At 44.5% G+C, this 22,438-nt stretch overlaps 1 protein-coding gene across 4 annotated transcripts in view; it reads right to left on the reverse strand.

The window, feature by feature from the left end:
- The window catches only part of ZRANB3 (zinc finger RANBP2-type containing 3), a 179,056-nt gene that overhangs the window by 85,516 nt on the left and 71,102 nt on the right, over positions 1 to 22,438 (reverse strand). For all 4 annotated transcript variants that reach the window (XM_075829205.1, XM_075829207.1, XM_075829204.1 and 1 more), the window contains 4 exons: positions 8,733 to 8,911; positions 3,335 to 3,566; positions 3,066 to 3,151; positions 145 to 316 (listed from right to left, as the gene is read on the reverse strand). In XM_075829205.1, the coding sequence (XP_075685320.1) occupies positions 145 to 316; positions 3,066 to 3,151; positions 3,335 to 3,566; positions 8,733 to 8,911 (669 nt within the window). The remainder of the gene's footprint in view (positions 1 to 144; positions 317 to 3,065; positions 3,152 to 3,334; positions 3,567 to 8,732; positions 8,912 to 22,438) is intronic.

Raw genomic sequence — 22,438 nt, forward strand, 5'->3', positions numbered from 1 at the left:
TTTTGCAATGACTGCCTTCTCCTCCATTCAGGTTCATATTAATAGCGACTTGAGTTTCTCTTTTACATGTAGCTATTCATTAATTTGTGTGTATTATTTGACCTCTTATAATGATATCAGAGAACATAAAGGGGGGCACCCCACCTTAGCCACGTCTTTCGGCAGATCGAAGGGGATGCGCTGTCTGATTTTGGGCGGGAGCTGAGTTAAAACCTCGTTCTTTAACCGTCTGATCATGATGCTGCTTAATCGCTGGTGTAAGTCATCTAAATTGGAGGATCCTCTGTAATCCCACTGAGTCCTATTGCCGAAGTACCTTGGGGAAAAATGTGAAAACACTTGAATACAGCGTCTCGCTCAAAAACGCATGTTAAACACTCTGCAATTGATAGCGGCTCTCATTGACATGGAAGGGCTTGGCGGCATTAATGATCTCGGAGAGCTGGGGCACCTGTTATTATAATACATTGCATAAACTCCAGCCATATCTTTGTTGTTGAACATAAGATTAAGTTCCCAGAGGCCGCTTTGATCTCATGCAGCAGAGCTCGCAACAGACCAGTATCAGCCGGTGGAATTCAATTACATTTTTATAGCATCTTTTAGCTAAGTTGGTAAGAGCCGATGTCTTGAATACTCCACGCAAGGCATTAACTCCTATTTAATGCGGAGCCCCAGTTACATACATTAATAGGACGTGCAGAGCTATGTCCTCGGGCAGTGTTTTACATTGTTTTACATAAGGGGAACTCTTACAATGGAGGTAGACGAAGAAAATATGAGCCGAAATTTACTGTGGAAACTTTTGACTATAGAAACTTTTCACTGAGTTGTAAAAAAGATACTTTGGGACATTACGCAGAACTTATGATAACTGAGGTGCGTACTTAAAGTGGCTGTTTTATCAGAGACGACCCCTTTCAGAATGCGGGCCCTGGGGCGACCAGCTGATCGCAGAGCCCCACCGCCGATTTTGCCGGGGAAGCTGCAGCCAGCCAGGCATTTCTCCCGCAGCAGATGTACATGGCAGCCATTCAGATAAAGGGTCGTCCTTTTGATCGAGGGATTGCTCTAGTTCGCTAGAATAGGAGCCGCACATTTAGTACGGCTCTTCATTCTGGCTCATAGAGGGGTCCATAGTGAAGGGACCTCTCTGTGATGTCCTAATAGGACATATGGACATCAATTAATCCCTTTAAAGAGCAGTTTTCCCTGAAAGAAAATGCCCCTAAAATAATTCCAGAGCAACTTTTTTTATACTTCTATGTTGTTTTCTGACTTGCCTCTTTTACTCCTCCTGAAAATGCATAAATAAATTGACAATTGGGCGTTAACATTCCAACGGTCAATCAGTGGTGTCTTTGCACAATTTGACACGGTCAGCACTGACGGAATCCAAATTTTTTGACAAGAGCAATGGTAACGCCCAGGAGGAATGATAGAGGAATAATATAATGTAGAGTTCTTGGAAAAGATACTACAGAATTGTAATTTTATGGGGAATGTAAGTATTTACTAAAACAGACATGTCAGGAGAGGAGAGCAGGTTCTCTTTAAGTGGTCATCGTTTTTTAAGGGCCCTTTCTACACCGGCCAATTATCAGGTGAACGCTCGTCCACTATAATTGCGCTGTGTAAATAGGGCAACGGTCAGCTGATGAACGAGCAAACGCTCATTCATGGGCTGATTGTATCGTTTTGAAAGCCTAAAATATAATCGTTATCGGCAGCACACCTCCGTGTGTACACAGGGAGACGCGCTGCCGACATGATAGAAATTTATGGGGACGAGCGATCGGAGTAACGACTGCTCGTCCTCATACTAGCTCCTTGTGAAAGGAGCAAACGATCGCCGATCAATGAGCTGTCTCGTTGATCGGCACTCGTTTACACGGCCCACATCGGGCCATGTAAGAGGACCATAAGTTGAGAAGTTCCTAGTTATATATATATATCTCTCTTTGTGGGAAAGCTGAGTGACTCCTAATACAGCCACCAGGGCAAATTACTCAGCGTTCCTACAGTCCTAATTCAGAGATATGAGAGTAGGGTAAGTGTCACTTCATAACTGGGCAGATTTACCTTTAAAAAGTCTGGAAAACCTGAGACACAACCACAGGGCTCTGATCGGATTTCCCACAGAGGATATGTGAACAGGCGAGGAATTACTAGGGAGGTTTGCCATACCGCAGTCTAGGGTGGTCGCTGACCTCTAATATGGTGGTCACTGCTGCTCTCACTACAGGGGTCGTCACTCATCATCCATAGAGCTCAGAATGGAAACCTAGCCTGGTTATATAGTGATAGATCCTCTGCTTTATCATCATCATTTTCTAGTTATATGCTTCTGGGAAAGATGGGTTAAAAACAATATGGCGGCCGTTAGAGGGGTCGTCTCCTTTCCAGACTCAAATGATGAAACTGCCTAGCCAAGAAGTAATATGGAAGCAGATGATATATCACTGTACAGATATGTATATGTGCCATTCAGGAGTCTGTAAAGCGGACACCCCTTGTATTGGTGGCCATATAGGTTGTCACGCAACTTCAGAACGAACATATAGTTAAGTAACAACTGAATTAGGAACACTTAGGCCCTGTTCACACAAAGATTTTTGCAGGCAGAAAAAAATCTGCCTCAAAAGTCCTTCAGGAATTTTGAGCGAGATTTAGACCTGCCAGCGCTTTTTTGCAGCGGTTGTCGCTGCGTTTTTTGCCCACGGCCATTGAAGCTAATGCAAGGACTGCAGGCAACAAACGCAGCGAAAAACTTTTGAACACGAGTGCCGCCGGTTTTTTCTGCCTCCCATTAATTTCAATAAAAGGTCAGAGGTGGAACCGCTTATTTTTCCTGTGAGCGACTAAAAGCTGCTTGGGAAAAAAACGCCTCTCCTTCCCATTGAAATCAATGGTGGGCGATTTCGGCCGTTTTGTGTTACGGATTCGGAAGCGGTTTTCGCATCAAAATCAGCGTAAAAAAACAGTGCGAACAGGGCGTGTTATTTACAAAAATAGCCCCCCCTTCCCCCATTCTAACCTCAATAATAACGTATGTTGGCGATTACCTGACATGTGCGTTACAGTATTTCTTGGCATATTCCGTCCACGTTCCAAACAATCTGGGGAACAGACTATCGATCTGCATATAAAGCTGGAAAGCAGAGGGGAAACAACCGCTGAAAATAGAATTCATTTGCAAGAAACTGACATTTTTGGTTGTATTTTTTTATTTTTTTTTTGCTGTTCGGTAACAGATAATCCTATGCGGCCCTGTAAGAGAGTGGAGAAGATAGAGGGGAAAAAAATTAGAACATTCTGCTGCAAATTCAATTACCTCCTCGGGTCTTCCAAGAGCCGGCGTCCCGGTGAGAAGAAGAGCTCTTGACGCTTTCTGAACAATTGGCAGCAGAAGTTTGCTCCGAGACGCGTTTCTTGATTTCATGTAGTGAGACTCGTCCACTAGAACCACTCTGAAGTGCTGTTTATATAGGGCATCGGTCAGCATATTGGCGTTGGCGGTTAACAGGCCGTACCCCAAAACCGTCACTTTACAATTTGACATCCGCCTGTGGACAGATGGGAATTTATTTTCAGCAGCATTGGGAACCACTGGAATTGGGACGACTTTGGCAAAAGGAGGCTCAGCAAGCACAATAGATGCTCAGATAGGAGCATCAATTACACACAGTTTTCAAGATCTCTGCTTGCTGTAAGGAAACTTGAATTATGCCAGCTTTATTTCCAATACAGGAAAAAAACAAGAAATTGAAGAAAATGAAATCCTTGAGTTAATTTGCCATTCTGGACTCCAGAAATGCTGGGACCCATAGTGCACTGGTGACCGGCTGAGATCCAGCTTTCCCAGAAACTGATGACCATAAAAAAGCTGACTATAATTAATAAAGGGTTTTTTCCCATCACCGAAAGTGATGGATATATAGATAGGTATAAAATGACTTTCTGAAGGGTGGAGGTCCGACATTTGGGTTGGCGGGTGCCACGGGGTGTATGCCCACAATTCCTAGCGATATGCCATGACTTTATGAGATGGGAATAACCCTTTAAAAGCTATTAGCCTAAAGTGCAGGATGGGAGTAAGATTTATATTGTAGTCAGCTCAAAAAAGATGGCCTAAACATTGTAACCAAGCCGCCGCTGTGAGCAGACAGACATCTTTAAAATAGCGAGAAATTAAAACTAAGTATATTAGAAAGCTGAAGAAATTTACCTTATACAAGAAATACGTTTTATTTAGGCTCTATTCACACGGCAGGGTCCGAGTGTTGGAGGATAAAAACTGACATTTTGCATCCATTCTGGGCCGTGTTTCCGTTTTTGAACGATTTTGATCCGTTTTGCATCAGTTTTTTTCCCTGTCCATTTTAAAAATGGATGAATTTCATTTGTACATTTTTTGCCACACGCTGCCCTCTGTAGATACTGCCACAGCCCCCCTGTAGGTAGTGCCACAGAGCCCACCTGAAGGTAATGCTACACAGTCCCCCTGTAGGTAATGCTACACAGTCCCCCTGTAGGTAATGCTACACAGTCCCCCTGTAGGTAATGCCACACAGCCCCCCTGTAGGTAGTGCCACACAGCCCCCCTGTAGGTAGTGCCACACAGCCCCCCTGTAGGTAATGCTACACAGTCCCCCTGTAGGTAATGCCACACAGCCCCCCTGTAGGTAGTGCCACACAGCCCCCCTGTAGGTAGTGCCACCCAGCCCCCCTGTAGGTAGTGCCACACAGCCCTCCTGTAGGTAGTGCCACACAGCCCTCCTGTAGGTAATGCCACACAGCCCCCCTGTAGGTAGTGCCACACAGCCCCCTTTTACATAGCACACCCTCCCCATAGATGGCACCACCCTACCTTTCTGTAGATAGCGCCACTGTAGGGGACCGTTCCAGGAGACGTCTGACTTCAACGTCCATATATAGACAGTGAAGTCAGGTACTTCTCCTGGAGAGGAAACACCAGCCACAGCGCCGGGGATTCCGCTTTAGGAGTAGGGAAGCGCGCCAGGAGAAGTCCCTTACGTGACTGTCCATATATGGACAGTGAAGTTAGGGACTTCTGGAGCGAAATCCCCGGCCACAGCTTCGGCAATGCTGTGGCCGGGGATTGGGGATTCCACTCCTACAGGAAGCAAAAAAATACCCTCCTCCTCCTCACATGCACTTCGCACTGTGAGGAGAAGAGAGCGAATGAGTGGAAGAAAGCACGGCCGTCACTCAGATCACATCCGAGTGACAGCCGTGTTTTACACGGCCCCATAGACTACTATGGGAGCAGTGCGGCCGGGAGAATGGCCGGAAATAGGGTAAAAAAAATCAGCCGTGTGAATAGCCCCATTTGGGGTCTATTGTTCCTACTGCGGCTGTGTAACGGACGTTCAAAAAACGGCCATCACATGGCTGGGAATCCCTGTTGTGTGAATAGGGCCTTACTTAAAGGAACCATCAGGGCAGAATTTATTCACTGCGTTCTGCAGGGACGGCTCTACGTTGGATGATGTCCTTTGCAGTACTTTCAATTGGAGGAAAACGCCATTACATAGAGTATCCTGTGCTAAAATAAAAACGCCACTAACACCAAAAAAGCTAATAAACCTCAACAAGCCAAAAGGCTATTTTTTATGTCACTATAAACTCTTACACCGGCCGCGCGTTGTAGCTAAAAGAAAAAAAGCGACGGAAAAGAGCATCACAAGCCATGTGTGAAACCAGCCGAAAGGGGTTATATGAGATTATCCCCGTAACACAAAATCACGTGCATGTATGTCATCTGAAGAGCATGTACATCCTACTGTTTACGTGGGCACAGGAGCGGCGCTCGCACGATCGCTGAGGGAGCCCGGCTGTGACCGACACCCGGGCTCCCACTGCAACGGTCAGGATTGGCGATAACCCCTATCCAGGCTTAAATGACGCAGTCAATAGCGACTGCGGCATTTAAGTGCTTTGACAGAGGGAGGAGGCGTCACCCGTCACCCATCCGTGAACCTTGAAAGCAGGTTGCTGATGGGTTGGTATAGCAGATGGGGGCCTAACAAAGACCCCCAAGACTGTCATGGCTGTATGACTATTAAGCCATGCCAGAGGCACGGCCGAATAGGCTGTCAGTTTTACACTGACAGGCAATAATACTTTGTGATACCAAAGAATTATAGAAGCGATCAAAAGATTAAATAAAGTCAAACAATGTTTATTTTTTATTTTAATGTTTATTTAAAAAAAAGAAAAAGAAAAAAGTGTTTATATAAAAAAGTATAAAAAAGAAAACGCAAAAAACTATTGTGTAATTTGCTGTCTCTTTTACATTCCCAAAATACAAGTTAATAAACGGTGACATTAAAAAAAAGCTACAATTCATCTTGCAATAAACAAGTCCTCATACAGCTATGTCGATGTAAAAATTAAAAAGTTATGGCTTTAGGAATGCGCCGATCAAAAAAAAAAAAAGAATGCTTGGTCCTGAAGGCCAATATAGGCCTGGCCGTCGATGGGTTTAAAAAAAAAAAAAAAGACACCTTTGGTTTTCCTCACAAACAGTGCCACCCTTGTTCACAGGCCGTGTCTGGTATTACAATCACAGTGTTTTTGTAGTTGGCAAACTGGGCAATTGCAGAGGGCCCTCAATTAATAGGGGGTCTCCCAAGATTTAGAACCCCAAGAGCAAACTAAAACCACCCAGAATTTTTTAGCCGTTATTTTGCAAAATTCTATGATTTTTTTTTTTCATGGAGTATGATTTGGATACTGTATATTATTTGACTGCTATATGGCAGTATTATATGGACTCAAATGATAAAAGTGTATATAAATAACTTGCAGGAGGGGGTCCTACTTCGCTTCCTGCCCAGGGCCAAATTTTCTATAAAAGCGGCACAGATTACCGCTCTTCCCCATTTTTAAGGAATTATCATTTATTGGTGATGTTTAGGAGAATGTGCACAGGCAACACGACTATTTCCTCAGCTCACACAGTGGCCACCTATATGACGTGCCTTTGTGCAGTTATTAGTGAATTGATAGTTTTCCATCTCTGAAAACACCCACAGCTTGTATTGTGTGTAGAAAAAGGGCGACCTTTAATATCTAACAGTGTATAGACGCAATCGGCATACCGCGGCAGAGGAGCGGCCGGAGCTTATCGCTGTATATGTGAACGTCTTTTGTCATCTTTTACATTACCGAGTATTTCATCTGCGGCTGAGATTGAGACAATATTCAGAACTATTTATAGAGGAACAGAACTCGACCGCCGCACGCATAAAACATGGATAAAGAAAAAACATAATCAAGGCGACAGGAAGGAAATTGTGGGGACTCAAGAGGCAAAATCACAATCACCCAGTGGGTTTGGCATGTGCAGTGAATGAACCCCTGCTTAATTTTTCAGATTTACGGCAGTTGCACACGACCGACGTGCCACTCGCGCCATTTATCACGGACCCATTCACTTTAGCGGGTGAGAACTGACCCAATTCTCTGATCCGTGGAAAGAAGGAGCACGTTCTATCTTTCCACGGATCACTGGAAATGTATGTAGAGAGACGAACGCTTGTTACTCCGATCGTTCGACCCCATATATTTCTATCATGTTGGCAGCACATCTCCCTGTTTACACGGGGAGATCTGCTGCCGACAAAGATAATATTTTCGCCATAATATATAGGAAAAATGTTTTGCCTATTATTGATACAAACTGGTCACTTTCTTAACAGGTGCCAGAATGATCATGAGTTACATCCTGTATTATACTCCAGAGCTGCACTCACTATTCTGCTGGTGGAGTCACTGTGTACATACATTACATTACTTATCCTGTACTGATCCTGAGTTACATCCTGTATTATACTCCAGAGCTGCACTCACTATTCTGCTGGTGGAGTCACGGTGTACATACATTACTTATCCTGTACTGATCCGGAGTTACATCCTGTATTATACTCCAGAGCTGCACTCACTATTCTGCTGGTGGAGTCACTGTGTATATACATTACATTACTTATCCTGTACTGATCCTGAGTTATATCCTTCATTATACTCCAGAGCTGAACTCACTATTCTGCTGGTGGAGTCACTGTGTATATACATTACATGACTTATCCTGTACTGATCCGGAGTTACATCCTGTATTATACTCCAGAGCTGCACTCACTATTCTGCTGGTGGAGTCACTGTGTATATACATTACATTACTTATCCTGTACTGATCCTGAGTTATATCCTTCATTATACTCCAGAGCTGAACTCACTATTCTGCTGGTGGAGTCACTGTGTATATACATTACATGACTTATCCTGTACTGATCCGGAGTTACATCTTGCATTATACATACCCCAGAGCTGTGGTACAAGATAAGTAATGTATTTACAAAATTACTCATATATAGATTACATATAAAAATATTAAAACATATGGCCATTTGGGAACTACATATCAAGTATCCAGGAAATGTGAGGTTTTCATGCTAACGACCATTTCCAGATTAAAATCACACCTATAGATACTGAGGGGCCTATTGTTAAAAATCTATAATAATAAAGTTGACTACTACATGGTTAATCCTGGATGCCGTCTTTCTCGATAGCCATAGAAGTGGTCAAAATGGACATAGGCAGAGAAGAGCCTCATCGGAAACCAGAATGGTTTTACCATTGGATAAAAGCAAAGAAAGTAACTAAAACTTATGGGTGGACATTTAGGTTTCACCATCTATAGTTACCCAACATCTGTCTTGTTCTCAATGATTGTTATGTCCTCTGGTCTCAAATCCGGAAGCCACTTTTCCATTTCTTCGATCCATGGATACTTCAAGGAAGAGGGAACAACAATGAGAAGCGGCCATTCGTCACGGTAGCAATAAGCCACAGCAATCGCCTGTAGAGTTTTCCCGAGGCCCATCTGAAATATAAACACATTTTGACTTGTAGTCTCTCTCTACTGTTGAGGAATCTGCCTCTTCCGCTGTCTAATTCTTGGACTCAGACCTCCCACTTGTCGCCTTCTCTACCCTACTAACGGTCATATGCATCAAAAGAAAAAAAAAGTAGAGAGAATAGACAAAATAAAATGACTACAATGACAAAACAGTTTAAAGGGGTTGTCCAGTTTAAAAATATATATATTCTCATACACCATATTAGGGAATTCCGAGTTAATAGAGGGGGGTTGTCTGTTTAGGATCCTCATCTCTTGACCAGACTGAAGAGCGGTTACATAGAGCGTCTCACTCTCTGGAGGACCTTTTCTGTCCTGTATTACACTGACAACCCATTGAAATAAATAGACACTATGTAATGCTTAGTTTCCCCTGTGGTGGCGCTGCAGGGAAGGTAAACGTTTACTGCCAAGTTTTCCCCACCGATTATAGCTGATCTGGTGGTCCCAACAGCTTTGTGATCAGATTATAGTCAAGAAACCCTTCAAATAAGTAGGGATTGTCCAAAAAGGAAAACTCCATTAAAAGAGGTCAGCTGTTTCCGTCACTCCCATAGCAGTTTGAATAACTACAGCTCCATTAGAACTCCTCCTTGCCACAATCATGCAGCAGGGGGAGACATGGGACCGTGTTCTCCCCATTCTTGCGATTGGTGGGGGTCCCAGAAATCAGACCCCCCCAAGCGGTGGAAAACAGACATCTCATTTTGCGGAAAAGGTGGATCTGTCACAGATGGTTACATAAAAATAATGTATAGACCAGCACTTTGATAGTACTTCAAAGTGATTCAAATTTTTATTAAGGTCCCATTGAAAAAAAATAAAAAATTCAAGAAAGATAGGATTGATTAATTGGGCCAATTCAGCCCTCCTACCCCTACACGACATCTAAATGTAAAATGTGGAGCACCCTACCACCTTTCGCACCCATATGTATCAACTTAATAAAAGTGACTCTTCTGCCTAAAGGACCATATTTGTTGGGACACACGTCAAGCCCAAATTCTTAAATCCTTTTATCTAAACTTCAATCTGCTGTCTTTTGCCTTTGCAGAGTGCTTTTACTTAATTTATGTCTAGAGTTGCCCCAGATAAATGAAGTTTCTGTGGACTGAAGCTAAGAAAAGAGAAAAGTAACTCATTTTATCTGGGGAAACTCTAGACATAAATTAAGTAAAAGCACTCTGCGGAGGCAAAGAACACAGCGAGGCCAGCAATGCCTGATATTTGTTTGATACTTTCTAGTGGGCCACTTACGATATTCTAACACATGGATAGAACCACCCTCATCTGTAAATGCTAAATATATCTCATGGTTTACCACCTGAAAACACCTCAAGAGACACTCCGGCCAAAACTAAACTTCCCCACGTGACCATTATGGTATTCCATGTGTCAGTCTTTCACCTGATATTGATCTCTTTATATCAGACTGGGATAGTTGCTTAGCAGCAGTGTGAATCAGGTTCGGTGACTTCTTTCTCTACTTGAGTCTATGGAGATCTATGTGTCACCCATCACAGGCTTCAGCAGTTCCTGTATTACACAGGGGGGGGGGGGGGGACATAAACTTCTATGATCGGCTACCACTGGTACTTAGACAGGTTCCTGTCACACAGATATAATGTAGAAGAATATAGTGCAGCCTCCCAGTCTGTATACTTATGGTTTCTCCGTTTATTTGGGAGACTATAGAGAGACTGATAATCAGTGTGTCCCCCAGCATGCAGAAGTGGTATGGTCTTTAGCTGGTCATGTGATGCTGTGCTGAAGAGTCATGGTATTGATAGCAAAGCAAAGCAGAGAGGAAGAGAAAGTTGGGGAAATCTAAGAAGCAAGATGGAGGCTTTTTTAAAGCACAGACAAGGCAGCAGTTCAAAAAGGAAGTACAGTGTGTATGTATGTATGTATGTATGTATGTATGTATATATATATATATATATATATATATATATATATATATATATAAAAGAAATGTAAAGGTGGGGGGTGCAGACATGGAAAGTTGTGTTTCCACTGGAGGTCTTCCTTAAACAACCATCACCCTAATCCCGCTAACTACTTTTGCTTCAGCCAAATAACTTGCTCGATACTCTGACCTTCTCCCGTAGAGCCCATGTGGCACAACCCTTTGTTCTCCAATTTACTAGCGTTGGAAGAATTCTCCTTTTTGGAGACACAGAATACTCTCACCCAAGGGGGTGTTTCTGCTAATGGCACCATTATATCTTTTACACAGAGACATTTGATTTACCCAGAACCGTCTTTTTCAGATATACACAGGTAAGGCACGCATTGCAAAGCCAATTTCCTTGTATAAAATGTCCTATTTCCCAATATCGTCTAATAGTAAAATGTGGAGTACTCTACAACTATCCGTGCCCAGATGCATCAACTTCAACAAAATGACTAATAGGGATACACGCTTCCCAGAGCCCCCGGGGACGTATTTATTACCTGCACACACATCCCTTGGGTGCAAAACTCACATCTACACAACTTGATGTTGAAAAATAAATGGAAAATGCAAATTCAGAATTTGTCAACCAGTGACTGCGAGGACGTGGACTCTGTTACATGTCTCTCCAGCGGTGAATCATAAGATGACACAACTCTATGTCCTACATCAATGTGATTTGTCACCTCCTACATAGAATGGGGAGGATAAGACCTTCTGGGGGGGGGGGGGCTGCTCGATGTCTGAACTAACGTCTCGATGACTCCTATACCCAAAACCCCAGAGGTTGTGTGTTAGGTCTCCATGATGAATCCGTATGGTCCCATAATATACACATTTTCTTTTGAAAAACATTTTTTTGCTCCAAAACCAATTGCCCTGCGGTAAATAGGTGATAGGCACCCCTCAGTAAATCAGTAGAAAAAAGCTGGTTAAAGCAGTTAGTGCCTTGCCACTAACACTACTCCCGAGTCTCTGAGATCACCCGCATACGATAGATTGTATTTATATAATGATTAGGCTGGGTTCACACGAGCATGTTACGTCCGTAATGGACGGAACGTATTTCGGCCGCAAGTCCCGGACCGAACACACTTCAGGCAGCCGGGCTCGCAGCATCATAGATATGTACGATGCTAGGAGTCCCTGCCTCACTGCAGGACAACTGTCCCGTACTGAAAACATGATTACAGTACGGGACAGTTGTCCCGCAGCGAGGCAGGGACTCCTAGCGTCGTACATAACTATGAGCCCGGCTCCCTGCAGTTTGTTCGGTCCGGGACTTGCAGCCGAAATACGTTCCGTCCATTACGGACGTAACATGCTTGTGTGAACCCAACCGAATACTCTCAGAATGTGGTACTGCTGTAAGAACTACATTATACCTGAATAACATGTATGCCGATGTTGTTTATGTAGATCTTCTCTCTTCTCGTCCAGTAGTTTAGGCCAGGGAGGTCCCTACTACTTCAGGGGGCCAGAAAAGGGGACGAGCATCAGTCTAAGCGGGGGTGGCTCCTAAAGGAGACATGCCCACAGGGGGCGTCCTATGACCCTAGCTTCCAGATACAGAGGACCTATTTCCCCAGAGGAACCTACAATTTCCACACAGGGCAGAAAATATAAAACGGAGGAAAATGGGGGTTTGCCCCTTTTAAGTCATCCCAGAGGTTTCATGTCCTGAATGGAGGCGGTCTCTCATGGTGCTGTCATGGGCAGGAATATTCTCCCGGGTTACGCCGGTTCACAGGGAGCTTCTCCCGTGTTACGCCGGTTCACAGGGAGCTTCTCCCGGGTTACGCCGGTTCACAGGGAGCTTCTCCCGGGTTACGCCGGTTCACAGGGAGCTTTGCCCAGGTTCACACAAGGCTTCTTAAAGGGTATTTCAATTCACATTGAGCTTCACTCAAGGTATGCTGGTTCAAATGAATCTTCCCTAAGGATTTGCCAGTTCACAGGAAACAGCGCCACCCTTGTCCATGTACTGTATCTGGTATTGCAGCTTATTTACATTAAAGTAAATGGTACTTAGATGTAATAACTAACAAAGCTTATGGGCAGCTAAGGCAAATTTCTGGGAAAAACAAACAGACTGTTCTTTTCTAATACTGGACAACCCCTCCCTTTAAAGTTTATGTCTATGGGCAGCTGAAGTCTGGGTAGGTCTTCCCCCTGGGCTAGGAGATACTTCTTCTATATTCACTAAGGACAGGGAGGTGACAACCTCTAAAGGTGGCCGCACATCAGCTGTCACACAATGGTAAAAGAGGAATAAGCCGCAGCCAGAGACCTTTGGCGGTCCCTTATCTCCTATTAACGTAGGATCGGGCATTGAAATTTAACAAGTCCGATCCTTCTTTTTCCTGACATATGCCATGAGGAAAGAGTTAGGACACCCCCCAAACACAATACATTGCTCAGCCAACGTTCATCTGATTTGATGGTCACCTTAAGGCTGGATTCACACGACCATGTTACATCCGTAATGGACGGAACGTATTTCGGCCGCAAGTCCCAGACCGAACACACTGCAGAGAGCCGGGCTCCTAGCATCATAGTTATGTACGATGCTAGGAGTCCCTGCCTCTCCGTGGAACTACTGTCCAGTACTGAAAACATGATTACAGTACGGGACAGTTGTCCGGCAGCGAGGCAGGGTCTTCTAGCGTCGTACATAACTATGATGCTAGGAGCCCGGCTCCCTGCAGTGTGTTCGGTCCGGGACTTGCGGCCGAAATACGTTCCGTCCATTATGGACGTAACATGGTCGGCTAACACACACACATATATTTTTATATATATATATATATATATTCTTGAAATGGCTGATAACAGGGAACAAGGGATTTCAATCACCTGCATAGCAAAATTTAGATAGGATCAACTTTAGGTTAAGTGTCCCTTTAACTGCAACACGGTGCAGATTCTGCCTTGGGAAGAGGCTATCTGGGTGGATCTGCTAAATACCGGCCGTTTGAGGCATAGCTGAAGATTAAAAAGGAAAAAAAAAAAATACAGAAATCGGAACCGTCATTGTTTTCCATTCTACACGAACAATAAATATTTGGAATAAATAATTCATACAGTAAATGATGCAACGCGTCTAATGAAAGAGAGAGAAATGATTAGACCCCTCCACCGATCTCTGCTGTGATCAATACAGTGATGTGCCGCTCAATGGATAAAGTCATTAGCTATGAAACAAAATAAAATCTAATAAAAGCTGCAGACTCCGGCACATTAACGCTGTTGTGTGGCGCCACTTATCCCTTTCATCGTACTGCAGCTTGTACTCAAAATCAGGGTATATTCACATTGCGTTTGCTGTGTACATCGGAGGAATAAATTGGGAGGATATCTCAACATTTACCGTAGCATTAGTTGCCGATAGGCTCCTATGTTTAAAAAAAAACAAAAAACCTGTATATTGAGTGGTGTACGTTTTATTGCAGGATGCCTCTGTATGGAGCAGCGCAGCAGACTACGCTATTCCATACAGTTGAAGGTATACTGTGTGTACCAGCCTGGCGGAGGCCATATGGACACTTTTTGGTCTCCATCACAGGAATAGGGGTCTATGGATACCTCTCCCGGTGCACATTACAATCTCCTCCCATATTCTAAATAGGGTCTTATTAGCAAGTGGGGGGGGGGTGGCATGTGTACCGGGAGTCGGGCCCCATACAATCGGATAATGATGATGGCCTATCCTAAAGATAGGTCATCCATAGATTAGTCGCGGAAAACCTCTTTGGAGTGAAAACCTCAGAACGGCAGTGGCGGCCATATTGCTTTTCACCCGGCTTTCCCAGGGCCAAAAATAACGTAACGAAAAAAAAAACAAAAAACAGCCGAATAGAACTTTTAGCAACTTAAACAGAGAAGGATACTCAAGATCCTATATTTGCCAGCAATTTATACTTTAGGGGTGTTTGATCTTTAAAGAGAAGAGACGTACAATTAGTGAAGTACGTCCTGTCTGAGGTCTGCATAGAGGAATGGATGAGATGTCGGATATAAAGTCATCACTGGAGGTCAGATGGCCCAGGATGTCGAGTTCTATTGAAATGTCACCTGCTAATCTGCTAAAGGTTAAACTGCCAGATTATTTTTGTGCTCAAACTTTTTGCTTTAGTGTTTTCATATTTAACATTTTGAGATCCATAACTAGAATGTGCAAATGTTATTTAACAGAAGGTGCCGGGTATCACTGGAGTGTGAAGGACGACAGATAAAACTATAAGACGACTGACACTCAGACCTCCGAGTTATCGGATTAAGAAAAGATAGAAAAGTCTCCAGAAGCTCCAGATCTCCAGTCATAGGAACTGGCTGAAACAAAAAGGGTTTTAGGAAACAAATGGCTTTTCATGCTGCGCCTTACAGGGTTGGAGGGGGTTTCCTACAGCATATGCAGGTTCACAAAGAGCTTTATTGAGGGTACGCCAGAATACAGGTAGCTTGCTTCAGAGAACGCTAGATCACAGGGAGCTTCTCCCAGGTTACGCCAGTTCACTGGGAGCTTCCCCCAGGTTACGCCAGTTCACTGGGAGCTTCCCCCATGTTACGCCAGTTCACTGGGAGCTTCCCCCAGGTTACGCCAGTTCACTGGGAGCTTCCTCCAGGTTACGCCAGTTCACTGGGAGCTTCCCCCAGGTTACGCCAGTTCACTGGGAGCTTCCCCCAGGTTACGCCAGTTCACTGGGAACTTCCCCAGGTTACGCCAGTTCACAGGGAGCTTCCCCAGGTTACGCCAGTTCACAGGGAGCTTCCACCAAGTTACGCCAGTTCACAGGGAGCTTCCACCAGGTTACACCAGTTCACAGGGAGCTTCCACCAGGTTACACCAGTTCACAGGGAGCTTCCACCAGGTTACACCAGTTCACAGGGAGCTTCCACCAGGTTACACCAGTTTACACGGAGCTTCCCCAGGTTACGCCAGTTCACAGGGAGCTTCTACCAGATTACACCGGTTCACAGGGAGTTTCTACCAGATTACGCCGGTTCACAGGGAGCTGCCCCCAGGTTACGCCAGTTCACAGGGAGCTTCCCCCAGGTTACGCCAGTTCACAGGGAGCTTCTCCCAGGTCGCGCCAGTTCACAGGGAGCGTCTCCCAGGTTACGCCAGTTCACAGGGAGCGTCTCCCAGGTTACGCCAGTTCACAGGGAGCTTATCCCAGGTTACATCAGTTCACAGGGAGCTTCCACCAGGTTACACCAGTTCACAGGGAGCTTCCACCAGGTTACACCAGTTCACAGGGAGCTTCCACCAGGTTACACCAGTTCACAGGGAGCTTCCACCAGGTTACACCAGTTCACAGGGAGCTTCCACCAGGTTACACCAGTTTACACGGAGCTTCCCCAGGTTACGCCAGTTCACAGGGAGCTTCTACCAGATTACACCGGTTCACAGGGAGTTTCTACCAGATTACGCCGGTTCACAGGGAGCTGCCCCCAGGTTACGCCAGTTCACAGGGAGCTTCCCCCAGGTTACGCCAGTTCACAGGGAGCTTCCCCCAGGTTACGCCAGTTCACAGGGAGCTTCTCCCAGGTCGCGCCAGTTCACAGGGAGCGTCTCCCAGGTTACGCCAGTTCACAGGGAGCGTCTCCCAGGTTACGCCAGTTCACAGGGAGCTTATCCCAGGTTATATCAGTTCACAGGGAGCTTCCACCAGGTTACACCAGTTCACAGGGAGCTTCCACCAGGTTACACCAGTTCACAGGGAGCTTCCACCAGTTCACAGGGAGCTCCCCTCAGGTTACACCAGTTTACAGGGAGCTTCCCCAGGTTACGCCAGTTCACAGGGAGCTTCTACCAGATTACACCGGTTCACAGGGAGTTTCTACCAGATTACGCCGGTTCACAGGGAGCTGCCCCCAGGTTACGCCAGTTCACAGGGAGCTTCCCCCAGGTTACGCCAGTTCACAGGGAGCTTCTCCCAGGTCGCGCCAGTTCACAGGGAGCGTCTCCCAGGTTACGCCAGTTCACAGGGAGCGTCTCCCAGGTTACGCCAGTTCACAGGGAGCTTATCCCAGGTTATATCAGTCCACAGGGAGCTTCTACCAGGTTACGCCAGTTCACAGGACGTTTTTCCCAGGTTACATTATTTCACAGTATGCTTCTCCAAGATCATACACCAGTTTACAGGTCGCTTCCCCAGGTTATGCCAGTTCACAGGGCGCTTCTCCCAGGTTACATCAGTTCACATGGAGTATCTACCAGGTTACGCCGGTTCACAGGGAGCTTCTACCAGGTTACGCTAGTTTATAGGGAGCTTTGCCCAGGTTCACACAAGGATTCTAACATGGTATGCCAAATCAGAGAGCGCTTCCCTCAAGGTACGTATGCTGGTTCCAAGGAATCTTCGCTAAGGATTTGCCGATTCACAGGAAGCTCCTCTCGGGTTACACCAGTTCACAGGGAGCTTCCCTCAGGTTGCACCAGTTTACAGGTAGCTTCCCCAGGTTACGCCAGTTCACAGGGAGCTTCCCTCAGGTTACACCAGTTCACAGGGAGCTTCCCTCAGGTTACACCAGTTCACAGGGAGCTTCCCTCAGGTTGCACCAGTTTACAGGTAGCTTCCCCAGGTTACGCCAGTTCACAGGGAGCTTCCACTAGGTTGAGCCGGTTCATAGGGACTTTCTCCTAGGTTACACCAGTCCACAAGTAGTTTCTACCAGATTACGCCGATTCACAGGGAGCTGCCCCAAGGTTACGCCAGTTCAAAGGGAGCTTCCGCCAGGTTACGCCAGTTCACAGGGAGCTTATCCCAGGTTATATCAGTTCACAGGGAGCTTCTACCAGGTTACACCAGTTCACAGAGAGAATCTCCCAGGTTACGCCAGTCCACAGGGCGCTTCTCCCAGGTTACATCAGTTCACATTGAGTATCTACCAGGTTACGCCGGTTCACAGGGAGCTTCTACCAGCTTACGCTAGTTTATAGGGAGCTTTGCCCATGTCCACACAAGGATTCTAACATGGTATGCCAAATCAGAGAGCGCTTCCCTCAAGGTACGTATGCTGGTTCCAAGGAATCTTCGCTAAGGATTTGCCGATTCACAGGAAGCTCCTCTCGGGTTATACCATAGAGAGAGCAGGGATGATGTTAATTGGTAGCTGTTCTGTTCCCTGATCCAGAACACTGGAGATCAGTTTAGGGAAAGGAAGGTAAAGCTCTCAGCCTATAATGGGTCACTAGTTACAACAGGAAACTGGGACGCTGTGAATGGACAAAAAGCACTCGAGAAATTCATTAGGTAAGTAACCAATAAAGTTAAAGTATTCTAACAAAACATATCACTGGGCACTATGGAACGGACAATGTGTATAGCACTGGACATTGCATAAACCCGCAATTTCTGATGTTCTCTTCAATTTTACGATTTTGTAGGTAAAACATTTTACCGCAGAAACGGAGCGGCCATTAACGATCGATTTGGCCAACAACGCGCGGGTGTGGTTTTCGACCGCAGTCATGTGTGTTCTCACCCACAGAGAATAGAATGTGTACAACCCAATCTGCAATGATGAAACCCAGACGACATTAACCTGGCAGAGTACGAGTGTTAATTATTCAGGAGCGTTCACACCACGGTGATTCCCCCACTGCTCCGTGAGTGTAATTATCCCATGCGGCTGCGGGTATCCATTGCACAGTGTGACATTACAGAGTAATACCTGATGACCGGGCGCTCCGATAAAGTGATGACACACAATGCTCTCGCTATGGAGTAATCTTACTCTAATGAACTCACATGTGGGAAGGAAGGCTCCAATTTCTGCTCTTACAAATTTCTCCTCGGTACGGATAATTAAAAGGTAAACAATCTTCTTGTGGGATTCTTACTTCAATCTATTCCAGCACAGACGCCGGCCACACGATAAACAGTCATACATGTGCGTCATACATTTCATGCATGGATGTATATACTTTATCAATAGCAACATAGAAAATGTATTTGTTTTATTTAGAGGTCAGCGAATCCATCTCCCCAATTAAATCATTGACAAATTGCCTGCCATCAGTTAATATATCAATTCCACGATTGAAGTTCATTTTTGCCAAATTAGGGAACCAATTCACCTATTATATTCTGTGGGCAACCAGATCTTATTGCTATTGACTTATTCGGCAGTATTTACATAGTACAAACATATTCCCAAGCGCTGGGCACACAATTTATTTTACAACATTATTTGCGGTCTTGATTGGATCCAATTTTCCTCTCTCATATACAAATACTGCTGGTTGTCATCGGAAACAGTCGACAAGCTTGTTGCCAGACTCGATGCAGCTTAGCTCCTGGGACAGTTAAGGTCCCTTTAAACCAGCCAATTTTTGCAGGTACGAGTGCCGATCAACGATCACAACGAGCTAGTATGGGGACGAGCGCTCGTTACTACCTTTAGTCTGGCCAAAGTAATGAGATTTATACCAGCTATGAGACGCACGACCATCCGGTTGTAGAAGTGTACCGGTCGTTGATCAGATTACAAACATTTGCAACCAAAGAAGAAAAACTTCAGAAGCAGTAGAGGGGAGAAGACAAAAACACCCTCTTTTATAATGTCCAACGGACTGATTGTATTTTTTTTATAGGTCATTAGAATGTGACTTGGGGGTTGTCAGAATTAGTAAAACATGGCTGTTTGCTTTATGAAAGCGCCACACCTGTCCATGGATTGTGTCTCAACTTCAAGTGAACGGGCTGAGCTGCAATACCGCACACAACCAGAGGACAGGCGAGGTACTGTTTCTAGAAGAAAGCGGCCATGTTTTCTATTTCCAGTAAAACCCCTTTAAAGTACGGTATATATCCACCCTTTAACACAATGTACAGAAACATTGCCTGATACATTTTGCACAGGTCCCAGTTAAAGCCTCTATTAAAGTGCAGAGCTTCAGAATTCCCCTGGTTGCTATGGAAACAGACAGCAAGCTTTGTAGTCACCCCCCTCCCAACAGCTCCTAGAATGCAAGACCGTTTTTCCTACATCTGATGACTGCACGGTGCCTCGTGTAAAGATGGCACTTCCCAGACTTTAAGGGCTCATCCACATGTAGCGTAATTGCGGTGTATTTTCTGTCCGGAATTATTGCGGACGGAAAATACATAGTAGAGTACAGTAGCAACAAAGCGGGTGAGATTTAACAAATCTCATCCACACGCTGCATAAAAACGCCGCAAAATCCCCACCATTTTCTACAGTTAAAAATGCAGGAAATGGTGCCTTTTTGTCGCAGCGGAAAGTCAGCGGAAATTTTCTGCAGCAATTCCATTACGTGTGGACAAGCCTTAAATCACCACAGGGAGCATTTTTACAGAACTAGAGCCAGAAACACATGCTGGAACATTTGAGCTCTAAAGAGTACAGAATTGTAAGTAAATTTCTATTGTATTATACTCCAGAGCTGTACTCACAATTCTGCAAACTAACTCGGGATGAGTACAAGATAAGTAATATCATGAATTTATATAGCGACTCATCTTTTTGTGTAAATTATACCTACATATAAGATGTAAAATCTATGCCTAATAATGGACATAGACATAGAAAAATTGACTATGTAGTAGGGGCAGCAAAAAGCCGTTGAATTACCACACGGTCACAAACCAGGTTTTAAAGGGGTGGTCTTATAATAAACAACCCTTTAACACTGAACAGCTCATTTTGTCTGAGAAATTGCCACCGACTGCTCATTACCCCTGAAGAGGAAATCAATTATTACATGTGGCCATTCAAACGCTTGTTGGTATTCTCCGCTTTGGACCTCCTCCTAAGATGTCCATATGCCAATAAGCCCTAATAGGGCATATGGAAAGGCTCGTGGAGATAAGACCACACCTTAAATTACACACAGTTTTGCGGTAGCTTTGCAAAAGCAAATGGAGAAAAACTGCAATAAAAACCACATTGAACGAACAGGTTTTTCATTTAAAAAAAAATTAAAAAAAATGGCGTAATCATGTGACTAAATATCGCGAGATTTAAAGGTTCTGTATCACGCTAGGAAATTAATTGCAAAATATTGGCTGCAGGCGGATCCCCCGGAGGTGGCTGAGTTAGTTGGATATGTTAACCACACGGTATCACTGGAACACGAATATATCTGAAAAGAGGGGCAATTCATAAGTATGATAAGCAATGGAGTAAATGGGTTAACAATTATAGTAATGTGACACATTAGATGAGATTTGAAGGTGGGCTGACGCATCTATTTGAATAAGATATGACGGGATCACTGGTTGGAATACAGAACGGATGGAAAGGGTGGAGGGGACTGGCGACTCAGGAGACAGAGGAGGTACTGTGAGGGGGGGGGGGGAGTTCGGTTGATAGGGGTAGGGATGGGGATGTATGTGAAGATGCAATTAAAGATGATGAGAATACAGGGTGTAATGTAATTGCAGGAATTTTGTATCAAGAACAAGATGTTATACGGTTACTTTGTTTTTTCTTCTGTTGGTGGATTTCTCTGTACTTTACCAGAAATGCAAAAAATGTATAATACATGTTGTATTCTCAATAAAAACTTGTCTGATTTAAAAAAAAAAAATATCGCGAGATTGCCACGATTTCGTAACGAGTCTCAGACTTCTTCAAGTTGTTATTTTCAACATTTGAACGTCCAATAAAAGTTGTAGAAGGAGCAGCAGCTCATCTCTTGGACTTCTGCAGTCTTCAGGGCGGTTTGCAAATAAAATAAATGAGTGAAAAGTCTCTTCTTCCGAGATTACATATAATATCGCACGGCGCGGGTCACTGCATAACATTTGTTTAGCTTATGCCGCTCCATAATATAGGTTACGGGAAAGGTCTCTTGCTGCATATATTTTTACTATGTCAATATCATTGAGTGTTGTGAAGGAATCTTATTATAGAGCGAGCGGCAAATCAGAATGTCTGAATGGTAAAAAGTGCTCCAAATATATTCTGCCATTTAGCATAATTCAGCTAAATTATTCTTCTACAATCTACGTGCGGAGAGGGGTTTTTTTCTCCTGCCTCTGAGAAACTGCACTGAAAACCTCCTTATGTCACTCAAATACCTACATTTAGCACCTAAACCTGGTGGAAATTGTGTCAGCAACAACTGGATGCCAATAATTATCTTTCCATCTGAAGTGACAGGATGAATCCAAATATAGCCGACGCAGCACAAAATATTCCTGCGAGCCGGCCAATCGGGCGCGCTTCCTGCTAATTCCATATGCATGTCTGGAGGCTCGGCAGTCACCTCTGAACAAACCGAGTAATCAGGGGGGAGAGGAACATGAAGAAAAGGTTCAATCTGATAACCCCAATTAAGTGAAATAAAACCAGGAGCCATTGCACAGGTGTAAATTGCCGAATTTGGGGGTTTCATAGCTGCGTACTCTTCAATGTCAGCTAAAGGAATTTTTCATCACTGGGAGATTTTCTTATGGATCCTTTAAAAATCCAGTTGTTCTACGACAGCAGAAAACGTGTTATTTTCCCGATACACCTACAACGGTCATAAAAACGAAATGATTGGAAATCATACTGTA

The sequence above is a fragment of the Rhinoderma darwinii genome, chromosome 6, assembly GCF_050947455.1.
Source record: "Rhinoderma darwinii isolate aRhiDar2 chromosome 6, aRhiDar2.hap1, whole genome shotgun sequence".
Classification (NCBI taxonomy): Eukaryota; Metazoa; Chordata; class Amphibia; order Anura; family Rhinodermatidae; genus Rhinoderma; species Rhinoderma darwinii.